The following is a 27,273-nucleotide window of genomic DNA, read 5'->3' on the forward strand; positions in this document are numbered from 1 at the left end:
AACTGCTTGAGTGGGGAGGATGGAAAGAGGGTGTGGGTCCAAAGGCTGCCTCTTGGGTACTATGCTCCGTATTTTGGTGACGATTTATACCCCAAGCCTCAGCAGCACACAATTTTTCACTGTAACAAACCACGTGTACCCTCTGAACCTAAAATAAAAGTAGAAAAAATTATCTTGTAATGTTAACATATATATTTGTATAAGTACATATGTTGGATATTGTATGTATTTTGAAATACACATGTCAAGTAGACATGCTGCCTGACCACAGGGAAATTGTGTGAACATATATGTGCATCCCAAAAGCATATACATTATGTATATGCATGTAATAGTTCTCCCCTTTTTTTTGCTTTTTAAAAAACTTGTCTCTTCTTATGAATTTGTAGTACTTAAGAAAAAATATCTGACAAGGAAAGCAAGCAAATAAAATTAGATGAAGTGTGCCAAGGAAAGCAATCCTAAATTTCAGAGGGCATGCCACAAGGTATTCAGATCTCCTCCCTCTCCTTTCTCTCTCTCCACCAAAAACAAACCCAAGCCTTTCCCTATGTGAGATGAAGGAAATCTATAACTTTGTGTATTGGCATTACACAGTGTCACAGTATGAACTCAAGATAAGTGGGTCATCTTGGAGATACACACTTGCTGTTTTTTCTTTTCTCTCTACTTCCGTTTTTATTGGATAATCCCCAAAGAATCAAAGAGGAAACAGATAGCTAAAGGCTCCCACCCAAGCTAAAGGCTCCCACCCAACGTATTTATTTTATTTAAAATAAATTTTATTTTACTTCTTTGCATTCTTTATTACCAGTTGCTACAGGAGGTCTAGAGGAAAAGGTGACAGTTTAATCTCCCATGATGTTATTCTAATTATGTTTAACAAGATGCCAATCATCTTGCAATGGTTTAATCATGATTTATATCAAACATTCTTAGTGTAGGATGTCTCCCTCCCAGCCTTTCCCTGAAATCTTGCATCAAATCAGTTGAGACTTGACATTATCTTTTCTTTTTTAAAAAGTTTCTTTTTTTAAAAAAATTCAACAAAGACAGCAAAAGGATTACTATATTAATATTACTTGGATGTTGTATCAAGTAGGTTAGAATTTGATGTACTTTTTAAATTAAAATTTCATTAACATTAAAATTTGCCTTGATTAATGGTTTTGTTTAAAAAGTTGATCTAACTTAATGAGATTTCATTTTTCTTTTTTATATTTCTGAAAAGAGTATGCCCCAAGAGGAGGATTTACACATCTTCTTACATAGCTTTTACATCACTAAAGGCTGTATAAAAACATCAAACTTTGAATTGAAAGGCTGTACCTAAAAATGACGTCATGAAGCAAATGGGTAGAACTGGATAGGATATAGTGCTGTCTTTGTCTTTTGCTTCAGCAGCCCAAATCTAATTGTTGAATAATGTGCTTTAGAGGACAGTAGTCTCTTTCAAACTGAAACATTACAGAAAGTTCCACCCAGGCAATGTGCTATTTCTAGTCAAGTATATGGAGACTTTACATGCAGAGAGCAGCTGTAAAGATGTTGGGATAGGAGCAACTTAGAAACCAGTTCAAATAGAAACTTAGACTTGTGTCCAAAATAGCTTTATATGAATTATAGATGTTTAATGTTCAGCCCTCCTGTAAGCAGATATTTAAAAATAATAAATAATTTTTAGATTTTGCTCTTCTCATTTTCTCCTATTAAAAAAAACCTTGGTGAAACCCCATCTCTACTAAAAATACAAAATTAGCTGGGCGTGGTGGCACGCGCCTGTAATCCCGGCTACTCAGGAGGCTGAGGCAAGAGAATCACTTGAACGAACTTGGGAGGCGGAGGTTGCAGTGAACCGAGATCGTGCCATTGCGCTGTAGCTTGGGTGACAGAGCGAGTCTCTATCTCAAAAACAAACAAACAAAAAAACTTTTGAGTTGTTAATGGCCAAATATAATCCTCAGTTTGTCAGTTATACATTATTAAGTCTTCTATGAAATCATTTCATACATTCTCTTTTGTGTTTTGGCCAGGAGTTTAGCCTGAATTTTAAATTCAGTGTGATACCTACATTTCTTATTGATTATTTGTATAAGACAAATAGTAATCAAGGAAGTTTATCTGCATTGTTTGCTTTTCAATTATGACTTAGTTTTATAGAAAAGAAATCTGTAAAACATTGTAAAATGAGATCCCTAAAAGGGACGTATTACAGAAAAAATGTTTTTGACAATTTAAAAGCTATTCCTTTCAGACAAAATTGCATATATGTAAACTATTAACATTAATTCCCAAGCAAATCAAGTTTTGTTAAAAATTTTTTTGGCTCAGTTTGCATAATGGAACTAACAGTTCGTCTACTTAGAAGCTGTACAACATTGGCTGGATGGCCCTTCAGTAAAATGCCTGATGCCTTGTTCATCCTAAAAACTGAAAGTCTGGTGATTATGTTATAGGGAGAAGACAATCATTTAGATTTCTTTGAATAGAGATTCAACTCAGATTATCTTAGCGAATAACTTGTAGAGTGATCTATTATCCAAACATCTCCTATTTACTTTAATTCACTATTAACCAAAAACCTGGGGTTTCTCATCTTTTCCTGGTTGAGATTTGATGGCAAAATGGCACATAGTCTTCCCATTAGATACTCTTCTCTAGAGGAGCGATATATTTGTATCTAAAACTTTGTATTTATATTGAAATTCTAAATTGGCATTTTTTTTTAATTTCCCTTTCAATTTTTCCATAAGATGGACCTCTCTATATAATTTCAGTAATCACTGGGGCTCAGTCTTCCCAGCTATCAGTGTTATTTTCATGGAGAGTGGGGAGACTATACTGTGTTATAGTTTAGGGTTATGATAATAATATACCTATTATTATTTCAAAATGACTTTCCATAGAACATCCCTACTTGATATTCTAAATGGGATCATGGAAGGAATTTAAGTATTAAAATAATATTTCTCTTTCTCTCAAATACCACTACAAAGCTAAATGGTAATCAAGAGCATAGAAGCAATTTTGCAGAGATTTTGAATGATCATTCAACTGCACCTCGATAGTGAGTGGAACAGACAAATGCAGCTGAGCACACCTGCTCTCCAGCAACAGGGAATGAGGTTTGCCACCATTCAAACCTCTGGGGGCACTGACAAGCTTCTATTTTTAGGTCTGTGCCTCCTATTGGAAACATGCTGCACTGTGCGCCCTGTAGACCACCCAGCCCACCCACTTTTTGTGGTTTGGCCTTCTGTAAGGCTTGCCTGCAGGTGTGCCCTTACTCACCCACCGAGAACAAGCTACTCTGCCATTTTTCTGAAGTTTAAAAATATGACTGGCTAAAAGAAGACAGTAAGCAAGTTGATTTTTATACTGTCCTGGAAAGTTATAATTATAAAGTTTGGTGAACTTCGTGAACTTTTTCAAGCATGTTTTTGCCGCAGACTTGTGATTGATGTGGAGGCCCCCTGGGGCATAGGTAAAGCAGTTGAAAGATAGGAAGTTGAGTGAGCTGTCTCTTGTACATAACCTGCCAGAGGCTCTGTGAGGTTAATGCATACATTTCCTCACCCCCAGCCCAGTGCAATTTGAAATTAGATAAACATTTTGGCAATGATGTGGCAAACCGAAATTCAACCTTGCTTTTCAATAGTTCTATTAACTTTATAAAAGTAATGAGCTATTTTTTGTAAACTAAGCTGTTAGGCATCAAGAGCACACTAAAGCAGCTGTATTAAGTAGAAAGGAGGTGATTTTTTTCCTGATGTAACCACACTCTAAATCTTCACAATCTGTCAAAGCTTGCTCTATAATTCTAAGCCAGCAATATTCAAAATAGCACAATAAGTACTGTTAGCAAGATGTGGAAATTTTCTTGAGCAGTAGGAATGTACCCCAGAAGTCAGGATGTTTGCTGACCATTAGCTCTGCTTGCATGCAACCTGTATTGGCTGTCCCTTAGGGACTCAGACTTATGGCTCCAAAGTGGACAAATGAACACAAAGTCTCATGAACACTCAAAAAGAGCTTCTTGCTTCATAACCCTGTGAACTATATAGGGCACTCCTTTCCTTAGTGAAGCATCATATGTCTTCATAACTTCTTGGAAACTTTTTTGTAGTAAAGGGAAAAATTGAGGCTCTATTATGTATCATAACCTGAATCTGCCACCCATAGTAGAGCTTTAGAGCCAAAAGGGATTTTTTTTTCTTCAGATGTGGAAATCAGAACCTCGGGGGCTAGTGACTACCTCAAGGTCACATGGTTTGCTAATGGAGGAGCCAAGACCAGAAGCCACTGTGATCTCACTTCTAACATAGCCAAATAACCACGTAAGCACGAATTACTTCAAAAGGAAGGTGATTTAGTCTGTCTTCTCTTATCTGGCACAAAGTAATCACTTAATAGATGTTAGTTGTTGTTAGAGTTATTTTTATTATTTTTATTTCCCTCCCTCTCCAGATGTTATTGTGTTTCACAACAATATGTTTTAAGGGTTTATATGGCTTGTATTCAAATTTTAAAGAAAAGATCTTGTGTAAGTTTAGGTCTGGGGAAGATCTCGAGAGAGCTTCTAGTTTAGTTTCATAATAATATTGTCCTTCCCACAATGATTTTTTCCACAATAATAAAATATCTTTTTTTAGCTAGATCTTGTGATTTTAGCTAGAAGATAGTTTGAATAGAAGAAAACTTTTTAAAGTTCATTTTCAGAGTTTGCTGAAAAAATTAAGATCATCTGTTTCTCTTTCCCTCTCTCTCTCATTCATACATACATACTCCCCTGATACGTTATACCTGAGATCTATATGAAAAGTTAACATTTTATAAATACTTTGAAAACTAATTCCAGTGATGAATTAATTTAAAGCATTAGATGGATAGCATATTTAAACAAGCTGTTCATGTAAAAATGGAAAGTTTTCTTAAAAAAATTATTTAAAAAAATCTGTATTATGGAATTTTTACATCAGCTCTTATTACTAAGATGTTTACATAGAAAGTGTTCCATAAAGGGGAAAAATTATGCTGGTTGCACCTATAATTTGCTTTGCTCCAAACCTTGGCTATTTAAACTGCTTCCATTTATGTGCACAAACCTGAATGAGTTTTTTTTATGCCCTCAAATTAAAGGCCCGTTTGGAAAACTTGAGCTAACAAGCACACTTATCCTGCCACTACCATCTTTTTCCCAATATATTCTCCCAACTTATTGGGAAGGTAAGTTTGTAAACCCAAAATTTGCTCTAGCTACTAATTTCAGGTCCTTCACCTGCACCACGTAACATGGAATAAATAGGAAGCAATAACCCTCTGGTGACCATATGTAATGACATCTAAAAGAAAACTGGACATGAAAGGAAGTAGGGGCTCAGTAAGTTAGATTAATTAATGAACAAACGAAAATATGGCTGACATGCTTTGCTATTTAATAACAACCACAGTCACAACAACACTGAAAACTAATATTATTTAAGCATCTTACTGTGAGTCATGTATGGTCCCAGTACTTTATATAGATATCTCATTGGCTACTTTGATGTGCTCAAGAAGTTAGTTATGTGCTGTTTAGCCAGTAATGACATCATTGCCTTCATGGGTATTAGAACTATAATTAGCTTTTATGAAGCTAAGACATTCTCTACTTATGTTGGTAGTGTTTAGCAGTATTTTTCTGGTTAATGCCAACATAAACCTGTTCCACCCTGTAATGCTGCCTAGGTAATCCATATGGAAAGATTTTCTGTGACATTCTCATGTGAGATGAACATAAGGTGAGTGTGTGTCTTTTAAGTTTCCTGAGTCTTTCTTTAGGTATAATAAAGCAGATCAAAATGAGACAAATTTTTGATGAACGTAAGAGTAGTCAGTTTGCTGCTTTTCTGTCTTATCATCAGCAGTTAGGCTCACTTCAGTGAATTCAGTCCTTGTAGAATAAATCTGCCTTGCCACTGTGACTGCTAAGTTCTTTCCACAAACTGTCAGTGCAGCTTGTTAGCTTTTGTCTTTCTTCTTGTCATTTGTCAGGTCCTTAGAATTGGGCTACAGTGATTTTTACAAGGATCTTTGTTCACTGGTAGTTTTGTATTGTTTATATAAAAAGGAGCAAGGCTTTAAAAAGTATCTGTGGCTGGGCCTGGTGGCTCACGCCTGTAATCCCAGCACTTTGGGAGGCCGAGGAGGGCGGATCATGAGATCAGGAGTTTGAGACCAGCCTGACCAACATGGTGAAATCCTGTCTCCACTAAAAATACAAAAATTAGCCGGGCATGGTGGCACATGCCTGTAGTTCTAACTACTCGGGAGGCTGAGGCAAGAGAATCCTTTGAACTCAGAAGGCAGAGGTTGCAGCAGTGAGCTGAGATCATGCAAGCCTGGGCGACGGAGTGAGACTCTGTCTCAAAAAAAAGTATCAGTGCTGGCCTGGTGCAGTGGCTCATGCCTGCATACCTGTAATCCCAGCACTTTGGGAGGCTGAGGTGGAAGGATCACTTGAGTCCAGGAGTTTGAGAGCAGCCTGGGCAACGTTATGAGATCCCCTCTACAATTAAAAAAAAAAATAGCTGGGCATGGTGGTGCATACATGTGGTCTCAGCTACTCAGGAGACTGAGGTGGGAGGACTGCTTGAGCCCAGGAGGTTGAGGCTTCAGTGAGCCATGATTGTACCAGTGCACTCCAGCCTGGGAGACAGAGCAAGACCCTATATCAAAAAAAAAAAAAAAAAAAAAAAGTGCTAAACAAAAATCCAGTTATTTTACCTTCCCCAAACTAAAACCTTTTTAGTTTCCCTACTGCTGTTGGTATACTTTCATTTTCTCTAGCATGGCTTGCAAAATCCTGCAAAATCTTATCTCTGTCTACTTTGTCATCTTTATCTTTTATTTCTCCCCACTTTACACACGATGCTCCAGCTGAACTAAATCTTAAGTTACTTGAACAGTCTATGCTGTCTTGTACCTGCTGACCTCACTGCCCAGAACACTCTTTTCTGTTTTGTCTCTGCCTTCCTCCTTTACTTGGCTCACTCCCAAACTGCATATTTACATCTCAGTTTCTTGATTTGGTTAGAAATGGTACTGTTTCTATGAAGTCTAAACCCAGGCTATAGTATAGCACTGTTCTATCAGAGCACCTGTTCTATCAGAGCAATTATCACATTGTATGATCACAATCTAATTATTTATCTGCATTTCCAATAATCCATAAAGTCAGAGATTATATCTTGTACATGACTGTATTCCCAGAACCTGGCCCAGTGCCAGGCAGATAAATGTTTAGTAAGTATTTATTAAGTGCGGGGATGTGGGGAGATGAGAAGAGACAGGAAGTGTGAACAGGGCTAATAAGGAGTGCTGTATATGTCAGTCAAGGGACTTGTCTTGTTGGATCCCAGAGAAGATTTGGAGTTAGAGAAAACTTACCTTCATGCTAGGATATTGATAGATCTTTCTGGTAGTGATGTGGAAGATGAGTTAGTTGCAGGTGACAAGAGTATTGACAAGGAGACCAAACTTTTATTCAAGAGAGAAAGGATGAGAACCTTAAACTACAGGACCTTAAACTGTGGGAATGAGATGAGGAGCAGATTTAACAACTATGAATAAAACAAATGTCATAGCCCTTGGCAAATTATTTGAGATGGTGTGGGAGAAAGAAGAGAGAATGGATGTTCAGAGTCCTAATTTGGGTGATGTTCATGCTGCTAACAATTATAAGGAGGATAAAAACAAATTATTTGAGGAATGGTGTTTGGACTGATGGCTCTATGGGATATCCAAGTGAAGATATTGAGTAGGTATTTGCAAAGCTAGGATATGGTGCTCAGTAGCACATGTATGTGATGAACATTTAGGTATAATGAAGGCTTTTGTTCAGATGAGATTAGCCAGCGAGAATGAGTATATATAAAGAAGAGCTGAACATAGAGGAGAGCTCTATTAGAGTACTGGCTTGAGGCACACTTGGTTGCAACCAACAGAAATCAACTAAAACCAAGTAAAGTAGTAGAGCAGCAGGTATAATAAGAATTATTGTCATATAATTCTAGGACAGGCCACAAGGAGCAGCTCCTACCCTTCATTACTGGATGTGGAATGGCTGGAATTAAAGCCCCTCTGTTTCTCAAAAGTCTGGTTTTCTCTCATCTTTGTGCTCTACATTTTCTTTTCTTTTCTTTTATTTATTTATTTAATTTTTATTGAGACATAGTTTTGCTCTGTCACCCAGGCTGGAGTGTAGTGGTGTGATCTCAGCTTACTGAAACTCCACCTCCTGGGTTCAAGTGATTCTCCTGCCTCAGCCTCCTGAGTAGCTGGGATTACAGGCATGTGCCACCAGTCCTGGCTAATTTTTGTATTTTTAGTAGAGATGGGGTTTCACCATGTTGGCCAGGCTGGTCTTGAATTCCTGACCTCGTGATTCACCTCAGCCTCTGAAAGTGTTGGGATTACAGGCATGAGCCACTGCGCCCAGCCTCTACATTTGCTCTCTAGTCCCTCAGCTTCCTGTATTTCCAAGTGGCCAAAGCAGCTGCTGCCTTTGAATTTCTATAATGTCATCATTCTTCTTTTTGTCGTTCTCTGGTTGTGTGTGTCTCTAACTTGAAATTCTTAGAGAAAGATAGCATTTGGTTGATTAGCAAAGCCTGTGGTTTGGTTCCCTTCAGGTCAGGCGTTTACTCCTTGGACCAAGTAGTATAAAGATGACAGCAAGAGCTGTGAGAGGAGACAGATCCTCTTGGGAGAAGTTGTACCTATGAAGATTGAGTAGCTTTTGTAGTAAACTGTTATTTAAAGCAGTACTTCTCAGAGTTTAACTTGCTTATTAATCATCCGAGAATTTTGTTTAAATGCAAATTTTGTTTAGTAGGTCTGGGTGATTCTGTGTGTCAACAAGCTCTCGGGTGATGCCCGTGCTGCTTGTCTGAGATCCTCCGGCCAAAGAAAAAGGATTGTAAAGGCAAGGGTAGCAGAGGTGGTGCTTGGAGAGGGCTGAGAGGGCAGGAAGGAAATGAGGAGAATGGAGAATTTGTGGGTAAGAGACTGTCCAGAAACAGCGTGTGCTCAGAGGCATCCAGTGCTGGAGAGGATGAGCGAAATAAAAATGGAAGCCGCTTTAGTATAAACACTGTGTGAAATTTTGTAAGTTCTTATCAACTGAGTTCAGAGGCCTATGGATTCATGAGCAAGAAGGTCTGCAGCTGGATTAATCCAGAGTTGGGGGTTTGCAGGAAGAGAATAAGGAACTTGAATGAATATGTTAACCAGGAGGTAGATTTGGTGATAGACCATGCAGTTTATGTTGTTTCAAATTATTCATTGCCTTTAGATTTTTTTTTTTAAAGCTGGAAAAGCCTCAACCATTGCTTAAGAGAGAATAGTTTCCCATGAAAATATGTGTGGGTGTGTGTACATATGCATACCCATGTGCTTGTGTGTCTAAGCCTCTTGCAAGTGATGTATATCTACATAACAGGCTGACTCTGGAATGATTTACAACAGTTCATTTGTTTGGATCTTCAGAAAGTATTATCTTTTGCAGTCAGACATGGAATGTTCTCTTGCCAACATGATTATGGAAAGACAGAACTCAAAGTTTAAACATTAACAGTATTACAGAAGAAAGAGATGTGTTTGAGGGTGTGGTGCATGTGGGTATCTTTGGAAATTCAAAAAATTGTCAGTCTTAATGGTGCCTCATCAAGGAAACTTCAGTTCAACATCTTGTTCATTTTCTAGCAATGTCAAGCTTAATTGAACTGATTCAAGTAAGCGGTACCCTTTTGAACTCATGCTTAAGTCGTTGAAGTAGCTCCTTATTCAGGGTGTTTCCAAAGAACGTTTTGGGGTTGACCCATTACAGAGGGAAATGAAACAATTATCCGGTTTACTCAGGAAACCATTGTTTTAGGAGGAGTGTGTGAATGAACTGGTATTCTGGCATGTCTGTCAGAAGTTCTGGTAGGGGATTGGAATGACCAATGTAACCGTGCTTTAAGAAAGACCCTCCTCAAGTGTAGAAATGCTATTTTTGAGTGCAGAGCTTGAGGAGGAGCGGTGAGGGTGGTGGGGATGCTTGCCAAGTCTGTCACATTAACAGAATCACAGATGTCACAGCCAGATTGCCTTGGATTCTATGCCATCTTGAAAAATCTGAAATCACTTAAAATAACTTACTTTGATGAAGTCGTCCATTTCTGCATATTATCAATCATTTGATAAATGCCAGCATCTAAAATGTTATTGATATTTTACATTTCAATGATGTTACATCTGACAGCAATTTACTTAGATCTGGAGAAATGGTATGTGGCTATCCTGGCTCTTTACTGACTTAGGTATTAGAACTGATTCTAGAATTCTTAGTTGCTGGCCCTTAGGTTTAATTTTTAGAAGCCACCAAGACTACTAAATATTTTAAATGTTTTTAAGCAACAAATGAGCTTTTCATGTGTTAGAACTTAATATATCCTCATGGATAATTCAAATAATGACTGAATAAATGCAGACCAAGCAGGCAACTTAAGCTAAATTTTCTGGAGATAGTTTTCACTGACCAGGTTTTTCTACAAGCTCATTAGCTGCAGTTTTATATATGTTCAAATAGAGATCAAGATTTACTTAAATGAATTCATTTTGTTCACCATTTAACACAGTCTAGAAGAAGCAATTATTCAATATCATCCACAAATCTGTGTTGAAAGAAGCTAAAACTGATCTCCATTTTGATTTATCTCTTGGGATCTAAAATTCTTGTTTTAAAGAGATTTTAAAGAATAGGCGTTTGGATTTTATAAAGAAGTACTTGTGGCAAAGGTAGAGTAAGAATCCAAATCTGAGATTTAAAAAAAAAACCTCACAAGTTAATGATTATTAAATCTATATCAAAATGTTATTTATCAATTGAATTAGGCTTTGGCGTGACTGGAAGACTTTTCATTATAGATTAGAGTTTCATTGAAAAATAAACTTGTAAAAATACGCACAGGTAAATTACTGCTAAATATTTGTAAGCATAGGCAAGAACTGAGGGTGGAATTTGGTTTGTTGTTTGTTTGGATTACTTGAAAACCTTGCTTTTATAAATTATATGTAAGAATATGTTACCATATCTGTCTTTGAGAACATATTGAGCCAGATGCTTTGAGTTGAGTAGCTTTTAGAATATGTGTTAATCCTGATTTTACCAATACCTCATTCAGTGGCTACTTCAGTAACCATCTAATTAGGTAGCCCTGACTCTTAAGAGAGATCAAAGTAATTACTTACTAGGCTAGCTCATAGTATAGGAATCAATTAGCAGTGATATTTGACTACTCCAAATTGGAAAATTCAAAGCACTGTGTTTCATACTTCCTAATACTCTTTATTAAAATGTTTCCAAATGAGTTTCTTAAAATAGGTTTATTTTAGGGCTATGAAACTCTTTTTAAGAAATTGTCCATTTAAAAAACGTCTCTTAAAGAAGCACTTGAGCTCACCGTTTTGTTCTGTGTTTTTTGTTTAATTGTGGCAACTTTTTTTTTTTTTTTCCTAGAAGGATACTAGGCTTACATTCAGAAGGGCTGGTTTGAATTTTGGTGCTACTATCAATTAGATGTGTGTCTTTGTGCGAGTTATCCAATCTATATTAGCCTCATTTGTTTCCTCTAAAGATAGAGGTGGTAATAATTCTCAGGGTTATTATAATGTTAAATGAGATATATGTGAAAGCTTGTTATTGTGAAATGCTCTATAAGTATAATGAAGAAGATGATACTGTGTCTAGTTTAACTGACATTTCATCTATTTAAGATGATTATTATTTAGTAGCACTATCTCTAAATGCTGTCTAGCCACTGAAGGTAAGAATAATATGGAAGAATGTATCAAATGTTCTTCTGAATTCATGTTATGAGTGTCATCTTTATCTTTTTTCTATCCCTCTGAGTGCCTAAGGAAAAAAGAAATTCTACTAAAGTGGTGTGCTATTTTACCTCTCTTAAAATTTTAAGGCACTAATTTTGTGTTATAGTAATTATTAATAATAGCCAACACTTAACTAGTGCTAACTATGTCCCAGGTACAACTTCCAGGACTTTCCAATATTAATCCATGTTATCCTCCCAATAACTCTGGGAAGTGGTTGCTGTTATTATCACCAGTGTAAAGGTGGAGAAACTGAGGCACAGATTAACTTGTTAAAGATTACACAGTCAGTGTTATCAGTCAAATTTAACTGTCTTATACCCGTGGGCAGGCATGGTGGCTCAGGCCAGTAATTTCAGTACTTCTGGAAGCCAAGGTGGGAGGATTGCTTGAGCCCAGTAGTTTGAGGCTGCAGCGAGGGCCACTACACTCCAGCCTGGGTGACAGAGAGATACCCTGTCTCTAAAAAATAATAATGATAATAAATTTTCTTAAACCCTTTCTTCAGGTCTTAGGGAAGAATTTGGCAAAGATAATATATAGGATAAAGGAAGTCATGCACATAACTTGGGTCTTGGATATAAAGGATGGCATCTCTTCTTGGAAAAATGATGCTGCCTGTCTGCATGTTGCAATGACAGAGGTTGTTGCTTACTTTCCTTTATATTTTTATTTTTAATCTCCAATGCCTATAACTGGATAAATTATTGTTAATTTCCTAGGATTACTTCTCTCTCCTGAGCCCAAGGCAAAGTAACACAAAGCTGAACTTGTCAGAAAGTCCTAATCGTTTCAGTCCTGTGCTGTGAGTGATATAATTGGAAGAAACAGCCCAACACCCCACCCAAAGAGATGTTCCAGAGCACATGTACTCTATCTTCTTTTCAGACTTAGAATTTGTTTGACTTGGTTATACTGCATGGAGTCTTTCTTTAATTTAGGCACGGTTCCCTTCATTTAAGCTACTCATTTGTTCATAAATTTAGCAAATTTTATTGAAGATCTCCTATGTGCCAGGGGTACTGTGCAGTGCTGGAGAGTAGAATGGCAAATATGACAGTCACTCACCCTCTGCTTGTTGAGTTTACAAAGTAGTGGAAGAAGATTTACAATAAGAAAATCATCTCACAAATGGAAGTAACACAAGTCCTCTGAATAGTGCTACAAAGCAGAGGAACATGGTGCTCCAGGGATGGATAAGAGAAAGCATTTGGCAGACACTTGATGATCATCATTTATTTTCCATTGTCTGTCTTCGGTCTTGTACAAGATGTCAGAGACTTAGGGAGGAAGAGCAGGAGGAGGGCAAGTTGAAAAGGATGGATGGAGACAGAGTTGGCAAAGTGAAACATTGAGTAATACAAGGTGGCCAAAGAGAAGAGAAAAACCTCACTTGAGCTGTATAAAACATCGAATTAGTCCTTGAATAAATCGCCATATCATAGAAGAATAGTAGTATTTGTAGTAACTACCATTTTTCAAGAAATGTTATTGTATATGCATTCTAGTCAACTCAGTAAAAGAGGGAGGGATATAATTTAGTTATTTTCATTAATATGTTTTAAGTATTTTATTGTTTGAAAGTTTATGTGTCCATTTAATGGCAATTTATCCAGTATTTTGAATAAATGAGATTACTGCCTTCATTTATATAAATATGTAAAAGCAATGTGAATATTAGTTGCAAAAGCATCTCTGGACAGGAAGATAGTAGACCTTGGTTTCTGATTCCAACTGGTGGATAAATAATAATTGAGAAGAACCTAACTGTTCTCATTAGTGAAAATGGGATAATAGCATTTCCCCTGTCTACCTCAGAAGGGTTTTTCTTTGGTTTTTCTTTACATAATTCATTCAATTAACACTTATTGTGAACCTTATACTGAGAACAAATAGTGATGAGCAAAGGAGACATGATCTTAGATCTCATAGGACTTACATTCCATGGGAAGAACCAATGTTCATTTACAATGGGTCTTAATTTTTCCATTCCTGTGATCTGCGGTGCTATACTCTAGCGTGCTCATGGCATGCTCCTTCACATCATTCAGTTGGATCTCTCCTCAAATGTCACCTCTTTGGAGAACCACCATCTCTAACATTCATTTCAGTTTCTCTTTATCCTTTGCTTTACTTTTCTTCCCCACCTTTATCTGTCATTATACTTGTGGTTACCTTTAGGTCCAACACTGAAGTATAAGAATTCTTTATCCAGCCAGGCGTGGTGGTGCACACCTGTAATCCTAGCTACTCGGGAGGCTGAGGCACTAGAATTGCTTGAACCTGGGAGGCAGAGGTTGCAGTGAGCCAGAATTATGCCACTTCCCTCCAGCCTGGGCAACAGAGCGAGACTGTCTCAAAAAAAAAAAAAAAAAAAAAAAAAGATTCCTTTATACAGAGATTTTGTCTTTCCTGCTCATTGATATTGATATATATTATTTAGAATAGTGCTTGGCACATAATAGACTCACAATAAATATTTACTAAATGAATGAGTAAATGAGATGAGCCCACAAGCATGTAATTACCAACTGTGACAAACAAATGGGATAAGTGAATGTATTTTCAAAACTATAAATAATCCATGTTTGCAAGGTGTGCAAGGTGATGCTATTTATTTGAATTTCAGAAAAAAATACAGTCTGCCAGAAGATAGCTTATTATTTTTTTGTATTGGTAGCTTTCTATTAAATTATTTATTTTCTAAGAGTTTCTCTTCCTTTATATCCATGATTTGTAACATTGAGCACTATCTTTATGGTTCTATAGCCCCCGCCACCCCAGTTCAGTTACCCTCTAGAGTAGAGATTCTTAACCTGGGTCAGTGAACCTTTGTGAAATTCACTGTTGCCTCCTGAGGCCTCATTGTACTCCTTGAAATTGTGTGTAATGTGTGTGGCCCCTGCTTATTTTACTGGAGAGAGTTTGTATAACAGATTCTCAGACTGTATAACCTCCCAAATTTAAGAATCATTGCATTAAAATTTTTTGTTTCTCTTTTACTTTTTGTTGCTCTATTGACAGTTCTTTTTCTCCTCAAGAGGGTTTCATTTTCCATTTATTTTTTATGATTGTATGTTGGTATTTTTAAATATTTACTGCTTGATTGTCCCCAGTGTGTGGTATTCTTGGTTTATTGCATGCATCTGAACCCAGCCCTTCTCTCTGTCTCTCTTTTGTCTGGCCAGCAGTGTGGGGATGTGCCAACTGCCGAGTGGTTTTGTCCAACCCTTCTGGGACCTTTACTTCTCCATGCTACCCTAACGACTACCCAAACAGCCAGGCTTGCATGTGGACGCTCCGAGCCCCCACCGGTTATATCATTCAGATAACATTTAACGACTTTGACATTGAAGAAGCTCCCAATTGCATTTATGACTCATTATCCCTTGATAATGGAGAGAGCCAGACTAAATTTTGTGGAGCAACTGCCAAAGGCCTATCATTTAACTCAAGTGCGAATGAGATGCATGTGTCCTTTTCAAGTGACTTTAGCATCCAGAAGAAAGGTTTCAATGCCAGCTACATCAGAGGTATGTAAACCAAAGGCAACGCCAACCTTCTGCTTTTATTTAACATGTTCTGCAGTAAACACAAGGACCAGAAGACAGAGTTATGCTCTTTTATGTGAATGTGAATGATTAGGATTGGGATTTAAGGGCAAGAATCTGTTAATATTCTCTGAGCATTCTTGTTAGCAAAATATAATTACCAGATCCAAAATGTGGTTACAGTAGAGTTGAATTCTTTTATATTGTTTATATGTGGAACATTTAAAGGCTGCTTGGAAGACACTGTAGATATTCCACGGCTAATAATTAAAATCTGTAATTCTAACATCTCTCCACTGAAAATTTAAAACATCCCTATTTAGACATCATTTTATTTTGGGTTTTATGATGTTGTCCTTTTAAGGAACTATGGTAGGGAACAAATACAGAAAATGAACAGTAAATTTTTAACAAGCTATTAACAGTTTAAGCTAATAAATAACACAGCTTGAGGAAAGCCCTCTGAAAATGGCTAACTGAATGAAATAAGGCATATTTTTATTAAATATGTTTTCTATATTCTGGCACAACATAACATTTAAATAATCTTTCTCTCTAAAACCTGTGTTTCCCTAAAGAAACTCAAGCTTCAACATGGTGAGACTTAGTTATACTGTTTTTTTTCTTCTGTGCTTTCTAAGTAAAAACAAACAGAAAGGTACAACTATAAAAATGACTATTATGATTTAGTTATACTTTTTTTTCTTCTTAACTTTCTAAGTAAAAACAGAAAGATACAACTATGAAAATGACTGACCCTCACTATTATAAATTGTGTTTTTTGATTGCGGAGTTATTTATTTGTGTTTGCCATGGTTAAAACACACATGCTTAAATTTTTCAAAATATTTTAAATTTTTCAAAATAATGTTTTAAAAATGATAAAATATAGGACATTGGAAAACAAAAAAAGCAAATTAGAATTACCTATACAAATGCCACCCAGCCATAACCACTAATAAAATGTTGATGTAGATATTTATTTCTAGGCTTTTAATTTTAACAATGCATGTAGAATACTGGTTCATATTGTGTCTCTTTGCATAAGTGAACCTATAAACTGCCTTATATTTAAAAAGTAAACTAAAGTCCATGATTCCTTTAAATTCTATCATAGATTTTTACTAGAATAGTTATACTAAAACGATGTTTTAATATAGAACTATTCTTGATGTACTGAATATTAAAATATATTCAAACTGTTTTTCATATGAAACCAGTATTAAAAAGTATTTTTGAGGAGAAATACTTCTTTCTCAAGTTAGTTTCACAATGGCTATTATATTAGCGTAGGGCTAAATCTATTGTATTATGTAATAATTTTGCATGTATCATGGATTAGGTGAATACATTTTTATTTTGAATTTATTGCACATCTATTACAATAATAGTACTTGCTATTTATTGCTGTGGTGCTGGCACTGCTCTCTGCTTTGGACATATTAACTTATTTAATTCTTATTGACCGTATATGCAATAGGTGCCATTGTTGCCCATTTTACAGTTAAGACAAAGGTAGAGAGAGATGAAGTAACATACCCAGGGTCACATGGCCACTACCCAGAAGAGCTGGAGTAGGAAACTCCATGGTCTGCCCTTTACTACTCAAAAACTGGCTTATATGCCTGGATACCTTAAATCTCTACTTTGTTTGACTTTTCACTAGACTACCTCTCCTTAATAGAATTATTTTTGTATTTGTTCCTAAAACAGCCTGATAATGGTGGAAAAAATAGGAGGATATAGAGTATCTGAAAGGGAGATGGCAGTACAGGAATGTTTGGAAAGAGTGAAAAGTAATCATTAATGAAAATAAGAACTATTATTTATGTTTAGAAATCATTTGAAAAGTAGTATTTTTGAAAATCTTAATGTATAAACAAAGCCTTCCTGAAACCAGTTATTTCCTTAATTAGGTAGTTGGGGTTTTTAAATTGTTAATTTCTTAGTTTCAGGATTAAAAAATACTTATCAACCTTGCTGGCTGTAACTCAAAAGTTTAGGTGTGAGATCCAATCATGACTAGAGATGAAATGAGTAGAATTTCTTATTATTACTGATATCAGACGATTGGTAATGGGCTGGTGACAGAGGATGGATGAGTAAGAGGGGAGGGGTGGGGCAAATGGTAGGTAAAAAGTTAACTAGTAGAAAGCGATGGAGGGCTTGATGTTTTGCATCACATTAGTCTGTGTTCTGAAGTTAACAGGTTTATCTTTCTTGTTATGTTTTGTCCTAGTTGCCGTGTCCTTAAGGAATCAAAAGGTCATTTTACCCCAGACATCAGATGCTTACCAGGTATCTGTTGCAAAAAGCATCTCCATTCCAGAGCTCAGTGCTTTCACACTCTGCTTTGAAGCAACCAAAGTTGGCCATGAAGACAGTGATTGGACAGCTTTCTCCTACTCAAATGCATCCTTCACACAATTGCTCAGTTTTGGAAAGGCCAAGAGTGGCTACTTTCTATCCATTTCTGATTCAAAATGTTTGCTGAACAATGCATTACCTGTCAAAGAAAAAGAAGACATTTTTGCAGAAAGCTTTGAGCAGCTCTGCCTTGTTTGGAATAATTCTTTGGGCTCTATTGGTGTAAATTTCAAAAGAAACTATGAAACAGTTCCATGTGATTCTACCATTAGTAAAGTTATTCCTGGGAATGGGAAATTGTTGTTGGGCTCCAATCAAAATGAAATTGTCTCTCTAAAAGGGGACATTTATAACTTTCGACTTTGGAATTTTACCATGAATGCCAAAATCCTCTCCAACCTCAGCTGTAATGTGAAAGGGAATGTAGTTGACTGGCAAAATGACTTCTGGAATATCCCAAACCTAGCTCTGAAAGCTGAAAGCAACCTAAGCTGTGGTGAGTTTGTAGCATATTCCTTTTTTTTTTTTTTTTTAGCATTATTCTATGAATATGATTGTCAACAAAGAATTATACATACACACAAATGTACATGTATGTATATTCACACATATAGACATATATATATGTTGTCATTAAAAAGCTCTTTTAATTTTTAAAATGTCATCTGCTCAGCTCTTATAGCACACATTTGATTATAAGCCATGCATGCTCCATCAAGACATTTGGTTTTACCATTCTTAAGTTTTCCCTATGTCATAAAATATCACAGAGTTTATCACTAATATAACAATAGTTATAATTGTGGAATCTCAAATACAAATGTTAACACTAGGCTTGAAACAAAAGAAATTAATAAGTAAGTTATTGGTATTTTTTTTTGAGACAGAGTCTCACTGTGTTGCCCAGGCTGGAGTGCAGTGGGGCGATCTTGGTTCACTGCAAACTCTACCTCCTGGGTTTAAGAAATTCTCATGCTTCAGCCTCCCAAGTATCTGGGACCACAGGCATGCACCACCACACCCAGCTAATTTTTGTGTTCTTTTTAAATAGAGATGGGGTTTCATCATGTTGGCTAGGCTGGTCTCAAACTCCTGACCTCAAGTGGTCCACCTATCTCAGCCTCCCAAAGTGCTGGGATTACAGGTGTGAGCCACCCTGCCTGGCCAGTTACTGTTTTTTTTGTTTTTAGACAGAGTCTTGCTATGCTGCCCAGGCTGGAGTGCAGTGGCATGAGATCTCAGCTCACTGCAAGCTCCGCCTCCCAGATTCACACCATTCTCCTGCCTCAGCCTATTGAGTAGCTGGGACTACAGGTGCCCACCACCATGCCTGGCTAATTTTTTGTATTTTTAGTAGAGACGGGGTTTCACTGTGTTAGCCAGGATGGTCTCAATCTCCTGACCTCGTGATCGGCCCACCTTGGCCTCCCAAAATGTTAGGATTACAGGCATGAGCCACCGTGCCCGGCCCAGTTACTGTTTTTAATCACAAAGGTGATACAGTAATAAACTGATCTATATCATCCTGGAATTAAATTTCAATTGGATGACTTAAATAAACAATCATCACCTAAGAGAATAGTATTTACTCAGCCAGTTTAAATATCAAAACTGTCCATTTTATAGAAAATCTTAATCAGGAATTATCCATTTTTTTCTTTGAACGTTTTTCTCCATTTTTTAAAAGTGAGGATTTATAGTTTGTTTCAAATACTGTGCTGTCTCTGGTTCTTCTTTGTGAGACTGTAAATGTGCTATTATTGGAAGTAGCTAAATGCAGAATATTTTGAGAAATAATTCTGTGTGATAAAAATTGTATTAAAATAGATCTCCACCTAATATTCTCCATTTACACAAGTTAATTCTGGAAGCCTTTATTTTATTATAGGACTGATTCGAACACAAAAAGTAGAAGTTTCATTATCAACTTTAAATGTCATATGACTAAATCTAAGGCAGTGATAATATATACGTTTTAGTCACAGATGTAACTCTCAATTAAAAAGGAGAAGAAGGAGCCTAGTATTCAAAAGTAATTTGTATATGACTTTGGAGGGAAGTTTACTGGGAATTTATTCCCACACTTTGAGCAAAGTAGCACCCTTATGATGACTCAAGGCCACCCCCCAATTTCTCAGACCCATGCCTGCCCTTCTGGCCTGAGAACTCCTGTTACCCACCTGTTCGTGTGGTCCATGGCACTCCTACAGGTGGTGGAAAGGCTGTGAAGTGATGTCATTTGAAAGATATTTCCTTGCAGGATGTTGGAAAGTAGATAAACCACAACCCTGTTCCACAAGGGAACTGCAGAGCTTTATAAGAGCTGGTGATGTTCCCTAAGATCTTCTCTCAGTGTTAGGATAGCTAGAAAGGACCTTCAGGGACTCCTTGAGAAGTCTTTTATCAGAGAAGAAATTGAGAAAGTCAGGTGTGTATGTTTGGTGTGGGACAGTGAAGAATAAGGAGAGGGAATGGTGCACTTCCTGCATTCTGAGTGACTGTCTTTAATTCAGGGGTCTCTTTTCACCATATACTGGGACATTATTAAAAAGTCATATTATAGACCATTCTAATATTTGCCTTTTTATGGGACAATATTTTGAAGATGTCAGCAACCAAAACAAATATGGCTATGTTAATAATTGCTAATACTTTTATTTAAATTGAACACACATTTTGTACTAAATGTCATTTTAAGCACTTAACACATATTGGTTGATTACCTACACCATAGATCCCATGTTACGGGTTCTATAATTGACCCTATTTTGCAAATAAGGAACCTGAGGCACATGGAGATTAACTAACTTATCCAGTGTCTCTTAATTAGTAAGTGGCCAAGCCAGGATTGGAACTTGGAAAGTTTGGTATTAGAGCTGTGCTCTTCTGACCAGTATAAATTAGACTGTCATTCATCATAAACAGGATTAGATATTAGATTTAGTACCAGGATAGGCAAGCTCATTCTTGCTCAGGGGAGAAGTATGAAGGTCCACGAGCCATCTCTCTGGCCAGCAGTGCATTCTGTGAGAAAACACTAGGTTTGCAGTGTGTTAACATATTTGTTTCAAACAAATAATATTTGTTTCCCACAATACTTCCTAGATACCTAACTATGAAAAAGTATGATTCAGTTTTACAGGGATTCCTAAGCTTCTCTAAGAATTTCTCTAGACCAGAGGTTGGCAAATTAGGAGGGCCTGTAACAGGCCATGCATTTTTGTTTACTTGTTTGTTTAGAGACGGGGTTTCACTCTGTCCCCCAGGGTGGACTATAGTGGTGCCATCAGAGATCGCTATAACCTTGAACTTCTGGGCTCAAGTGATCCTCCCACTTCAGCTCTTCTGAGTAGGTAGGACATCAGGTGTGCACCACCATGCCCAGCTAATTTTTTAAAACATTTATTGTAGAGTGAGGTCTCACCGTGTTGTCAAGGCTGGTCTTGAACTCCTGGCCCTATGTGATCCTCCCTTCTCAGCCTCCCAAAGTGGTGGGATTACAGGCATGAGGGATTGTGCCCAGCACACATGTTTTTTTAATACTTGTTTTTCTTTTTCTTTTCTTTTTTTTTTTTTTAGTTGGGGTCTTACTATGTTGCCCAGACTGGCCTCAAACTCCTGGGCTAAAGCAATCTTCTAATCTCAGCCTTCTGAGTAGCTGGGACTAAGCTCCCTTGTTCTTATAAATAAAGTTTCATTGGAACACAGCCATGCCTATTAGTTTATATATTGTCTTTGTCTGCCTCTGTGCTACAATGGCTGTGTTAATTGATTGTGATCAATACAGTATAGCCCGCCATCCTAAAATGTTTACAGTCTAGCCCTTTAGGAGAACATTTGCCAATCCCTGAAACTAGTCTAAAGAACTGAGAGTCCGCTTTGCTGAACCACATACTTTGGACAGCACTAGAAAAGACCTGCTAGATCTCCTCAGCCAGGGAAAACAAACCAATCACCCACAGGCTAGGTCAGCCCTATGACATGGGTGGTGGTGGTAGCATTTATTTGTTCCTGTTCATTTACATTTGTTTCACACAGTGCTTTTAATTGATGAATTATTTCCAATATTAAACAATTAGATTTCACATAAAAATGAAATTTTGGATTTTTCTGGTAAACAGAATACACTAGGCTACTATATCTGCATGGCCAACACAGCTGGAGCTAAATGGTGGCTGCTGCTTTCAAAGGGGCTTCCCAGTTTACTTTAGCCCTTAGCAACCCCTTATTCTTGCCACTCCAGCCCCCTTTTTGTCTTTAGATGGCCATCTGGCCCTGATAGGCTTTTAAATGGGAATGCTGATTTATGCCACTCCCTTTATACAGGCCAGGAAACTGAAGCTTAGACAAAAAAAGTGGCAGAGACAGTTGGTGGGCTCCAACACGTGTCTCCTGTCTCCTTGTCTAGTATTTATGTCTGGGAATACTCATTTAAAAAATTATTTTAAATTATTTTAATTGATTGATAAGAACTATATGTGTTTATGGTATGCAACATGTTTTAATATAGGTATACATTGTGGGATGGCTAATTTGAGCTAATTAACTTTCATTGTTATCTCATGTACTTATCATTTTATTTGTAGACAGAACATTTAAAATCTCTCAGCAGTTTTCAAGTATACAATCATTGTTATTAACAATAATCATCATGTTGTACAATAGATTTCTTGAATGTATTTCTCCAGCCTAACTGAAATTTTCCATCCTTTGACCCATACATTCTCAACTCCTGTGCCCCGTCCACCCCTTTGCCCCTGGAAACCACTCTTCTATTCTTTCCTTTTATGAGTTCAACCTTTTTAGGTTCCACATTTAAGTAAGATCATGCAGTTCTCATAATTTCTTAAACTCTGTCCCTGAGACTCCTTTCCCAAGCCTTAAGATTATCGGAGTGCATCAAATACATACTCATGTATCTTAGTCATCTATAAGTTTTCAAAGTAATTTTGTCAAAAGGGTACCGTGAACTTAACGGAGTCAATATATTTGAGTCTTTCTAACTTTTATAGTGATCTTCTTGCCATTCCAAGATGACGTTAAACACTCACATTCCAGACATTCAGATGTCCTGGACTGTGTTTCAGGAGAAATGATGGGAGAGGGAATTTCCTGCTGCTTAATCATCAGCTTTGGGAGTTGAAGAGTCCAAGTCACTCATTAACTGACAGGAAATACCTGTAAACAGAGATTATATCAAGGCTTGTTAGCTAAGCAAATCTTTGATAAGTGTACCCTGTTAACATTTTAACCTTTCATTTTTTTTCCAGTAAATGAAAGCATCTTGCTGTTTATGGTTATAATTTCCAACAAACTAATCAGTACAGTAACCAATGGGAGAATAGAAATTTATTTCTAGCATTCCATTGAATGGACAATGTCTGCTAAATATGAGCTTTTATTTCAGGATTAATTTGTGATGGAAAAATAAATAGATTTTGCAAAGGTATATTGCTAAATAAATTTTAGTACGAAAGTAACATAGTAGAATTGAACTGACTCAATTCAACATTAAAATATCCTGTCATTTTTTCACATATTAAACATCCTAGCCTTAATACAATTGATATATTATTAGTAAATACTCTAACAATTTTAGTATATGACTTTGTTTTCCTATACTTTTCTAAAAAATATTTGGGAATTGTACCTTAATTAGGAAATTTTCAGCAGATTTTTAAAAACATGGTTAAACCTGTCAGTACTTTTAAAAATGAAATGTTTATTTAGCAGTAAATCTGCTTCATTTTATAGCATCTTCATTTTTCTCAGAACAATTTTCTTAAATACATTCAGTTTTATGACCCTCATGGATAGATAAATTTTTAGTGGACTCTTTAATTATAGGGGCAAGTATTTATTTGCCTGTGTAATGATTCAAGTTTAGATACTGGCTGATGTCCGTCAATTTTCACAAAGAACAGACAGTGCCTTCTCTACTAGTTTTATTTATTTTACTGATTACTACTCTTTCCTGAGGGAGTGGTACAGTATAACGCAATGAATAGTCTAAGTTCAAACAAATTACATTTATTTTAACAAGCATTTATTAGGCACTTACATCAGTTAGCTACTGTGGATGTAGAGATAAGACACACTTCATAAATACTTTACTGTTATTCTTTTCTGAAATTTCTGGATTTGTATTTTTGTTTCCCTCTCTAGGATTTTTTACAGAGTTTGCTAAGGTTTCATCAACTCTTGGATTTTTACCGTTTCATAATCATTACAGTTCTGTTCTTCATAGCTATAAAACTTCAATTCATTATTGGCTCCTCCCTTACACTTCTAACAAATGATTGAATGTAATATTTTTAGATTACTAAATCATTTTTAAATAATAAAATTAAGATAAAATCATTTTATCTTTACAAAGGACTTTATACTTTGAGGATTCTCAAACTCTTTATGAACATAGATGACTAAATTTCACTTTAAATATATTTATTTATGAAAAGTTGAAAAATTCATCTTAGTAGCAACTGCAAAGAAAAAAATGAAAGGAATTACTGTTTTTATTTTTCTGTTATTGCAACTTATTGTGAGGATTTGCTCTTCGGTTATTTGGAGTATCATTAAGTAGGTATGAGAGGAGCAGTGGGCTACACACATCTGTCTTTTTTACCACAACTTGTGTAAATATTAACATATAGTGACTCCTTTCAGTAGCATAATTTGGAAAGAACAACAGATAGAGAAGGATTAACAGCTTTAGAGCTTTTCCTCAACTGCCTGTTTCCAGTGATTACATTTTTTTCAAGAAAACTTGGCTCTAAATGTTGCTGTTAATGTTGTAGAACTTTGCTTCTTAGTTCGGCTAGAACCCGGGTTCTTGCCACACAACTAGGAAAATTTAGGCACACGGACACATTGAGTGGTCAGTAGAGCAGGACTTTATTGGGCAAAAAGGAAAAACAAAACAAAAAACAACAACAAAAAGCTCAGCAAAGTGAGACGGAGGCCTGCTAACAGGCCCTCCACCTCACTGATTGATTCCCAGGTCCCCACAGGAGCTGGAGAGAGCAGCCTCCTCCCCTGCATAAGGCATGAATTCCCTGTGGCTCCACCCACCTCCCACAAGTCGGGCTCCAGTCCTCTGTGGGCAGGCTCAGGCAAGGCCTGGGCAGGTTTCCTCATCTGCACAAAAGCATCTGATGTAAACACTTGTGGGGCGGGTGGGAGATTCTCCGGGGGCCCCTTTTTATCTGCCTAGACATTTGGCTGTCTCATTAATATTAAGTAAACACCTGAAAACACCTTTCTGGTAGCCTCGAAAATCAGTGAACACATACAGATCATATTCTAAAACCAATTTGTTGATGATAAAACATATCATTATCCAGGAGAGTGGATTGTTTGTTCTTTCTTAACAACCTCCTGATGTGTAAATCCATCAGCCAAAGAAAAGTGATTGTGATATTGACTTTTTATGCAGATATGCTGAAAATGGAACTGCGTAGAAATAAAGTTTGTATACACTTTTGATATTTCATGTATTTGTTTATTTTGGTGTGTTTGTAATGCAAGTTTTCATTTATCAATTAAATTTCCTTTTAATTAAATTAGTCACTTGTATTTATACCATTTTTACTTAAAAATATTCCAGTGTGATTTTTATTGTTATATTGGATCATATTAAAATAGTGTTTATTGAGTGTTTAAAGCAATGTCAATTTGCTAAACTAGAAGTTCCCCAGAAGGAACAGCTAACTAAAATACTGAGAAGTAAATGTTGCAGTTTCCCGTAAAAGAATGCTACATATTGAAATTTATACTTGTTACTGTGCAGTGAAACTGATGAAATGTTCAAGAAAATTGTTAAATATCTTGCTCTAAATCATAGCTCTTCTGATTTTCTTTTCTTATTTTTACCTCTAAGCTCTTTAACATACTAGTGGGAATGTAGTTTGCCTAAAAACTGCTTTCCCACAACACTGAGCCCTTATCTCCCTTTGTCTTCCAGAGATATTGTATCAGTGCCAGAAGTGGCCTAAGAAGCCCTTGACTGCCAACATTGTGTGTAATATGAGAACCACAGGAACTCCCTCCAGGGTCTCCTCTGTTGCATGCTACAGAGGCTGAGATTTCATTAGTCTCTGAACTTTAAAGGCTTTTTAGTTTGCGGAAGTCCCTTACAAAATATAAGTACCTACAAAAGGGAGGTCCTACAAAAAGTGGGCGTACAGTAAATGTGATGCAAGAGAATAATGGGCAGAAAGCATTCAAGACAAAATTCCACCTCAGTCCTGCCTTAACTTCTGCCTCCTCAAATGTTCTTTTTTCATCGTGCATTTGCTTAAGTTTTCAATCTTTAAAACTCCCCCTTCCTCTCTCTGCTTCCTTTCACAGCCAAGCTTCCTCTTCTTGCATTCACTCGTCAGACCTTGGCAGTCTAGATTTCATCATTCCCACACAACTCAAACTATTTTCTATAGAGGTACTACCAAAATCCCAATGCAAAGTTAAAGGTCTTCTCATTCTTTATCATTCTTGGCCTTTCTGGTATTCTTGATATTGTCACACCCTGCATTAAACTTTCTTCTCTTAAATTATGTAAAACCACCTCTGTAAAAGCTGTTTTTACCTTTTTAAGTCTATAGCTCTTTTTCTTATATCCGATGCTTAAATGTAGAAATATCTGTGGTTCCATCCTGTTTCCTTCTCAAATCTACAATCTATCTCCAGTGATCCCAAACACTCTATAGCTTCTGATGAGTATTTCCTGGCTACACCTCTTACAAAAACACTTTTGCGTCTAGGTGTCACACAGGCACCTCAGTTTCCGTTACTGGACTTAGTGTTTACCCTACCCCACCTAAGTCTGCTCTTCTTCTGTTATTTCCCATCTCCTTTTATTAGATCGATATGTACCAGTTTTTGAAGTTGGAAATTAGCAAAACGTCCTCTATTCTTCCTTTTTTCCTCTGTCTTTAATTAGTTGCTAAATGTTATGCATTCTATCTTTAAATTTCTTGTATCTGTATCTATCTCTTTCTGTCAATCCTTATTACTTATGATATCAAGGCTGAATTATTAGTAGTAGTCCTGCTTCTGTTTCCCTTCTTTTGGTTGTAGAACCTAAATGATTGTTTTCAAATGAAATATAGTTTACTTGCCTACCTCCTCATTTTCCCTCACTGCCTTTAAGAAAGAGTTCACAGGCTGGGCGCGATGGCTCACGCCTGTAATCCCAGCACTCTGGGAGGCCGAGGCGGGCGGATCACGAGGTCAGGAGATTGAGACCATCCTGGCTAACACGGTGAAACTCTGTCTCTACTAAAAATACAAAAAATTAGCCTGGCGTGGTGGCAGGCGCCTGTAGTCCCAGCTACTCGGGAGGCTGAGGCAGGAGAATGGCGGGAACCCGGGAGGCAGAGTTTGCAGTGAGCCAAGATCGCGCCACTGCACCCCAGCCTGGGCAACAGAGTGAGACTCCATCTCA

General features: G+C 36.8%; 1 protein-coding gene across 10 annotated transcripts in view; it reads left to right on the forward strand.

Annotated features, from left to right (window-relative positions):
- ADGRG6 (adhesion G protein-coupled receptor G6) overlaps window positions 1-27,273 on the forward strand; it is a 140,903-nt gene that overhangs the window by 49,709 nt on the left and 63,921 nt on the right. For 5 of the 10 annotated variants that reach the window (XM_004044767.5, XM_004044769.5, XM_004044768.5 and 2 more), the window contains exons 3-4: window positions 15,105-15,446; window positions 17,704-18,327. In XM_004044767.5, the coding sequence (XP_004044815.3) occupies window positions 15,105-15,446; window positions 17,704-18,327 (966 nt within the window). Of the gene's footprint in view, window positions 1-15,101; window positions 15,447-17,703; window positions 18,328-27,273 lie in introns of all 10 variants that reach the window. The other 5 variants (XM_055389814.2, XM_055389819.2, XM_055389818.2 and 2 more) reach the window with 1 other exon arrangement.

This window comes from Gorilla gorilla, chromosome 5, assembly GCF_029281585.2.
Source record: "Gorilla gorilla gorilla isolate KB3781 chromosome 5, NHGRI_mGorGor1-v2.1_pri, whole genome shotgun sequence".
In the NCBI taxonomy this organism is placed as follows: Eukaryota; Metazoa; Chordata; class Mammalia; order Primates; family Hominidae; genus Gorilla; species Gorilla gorilla.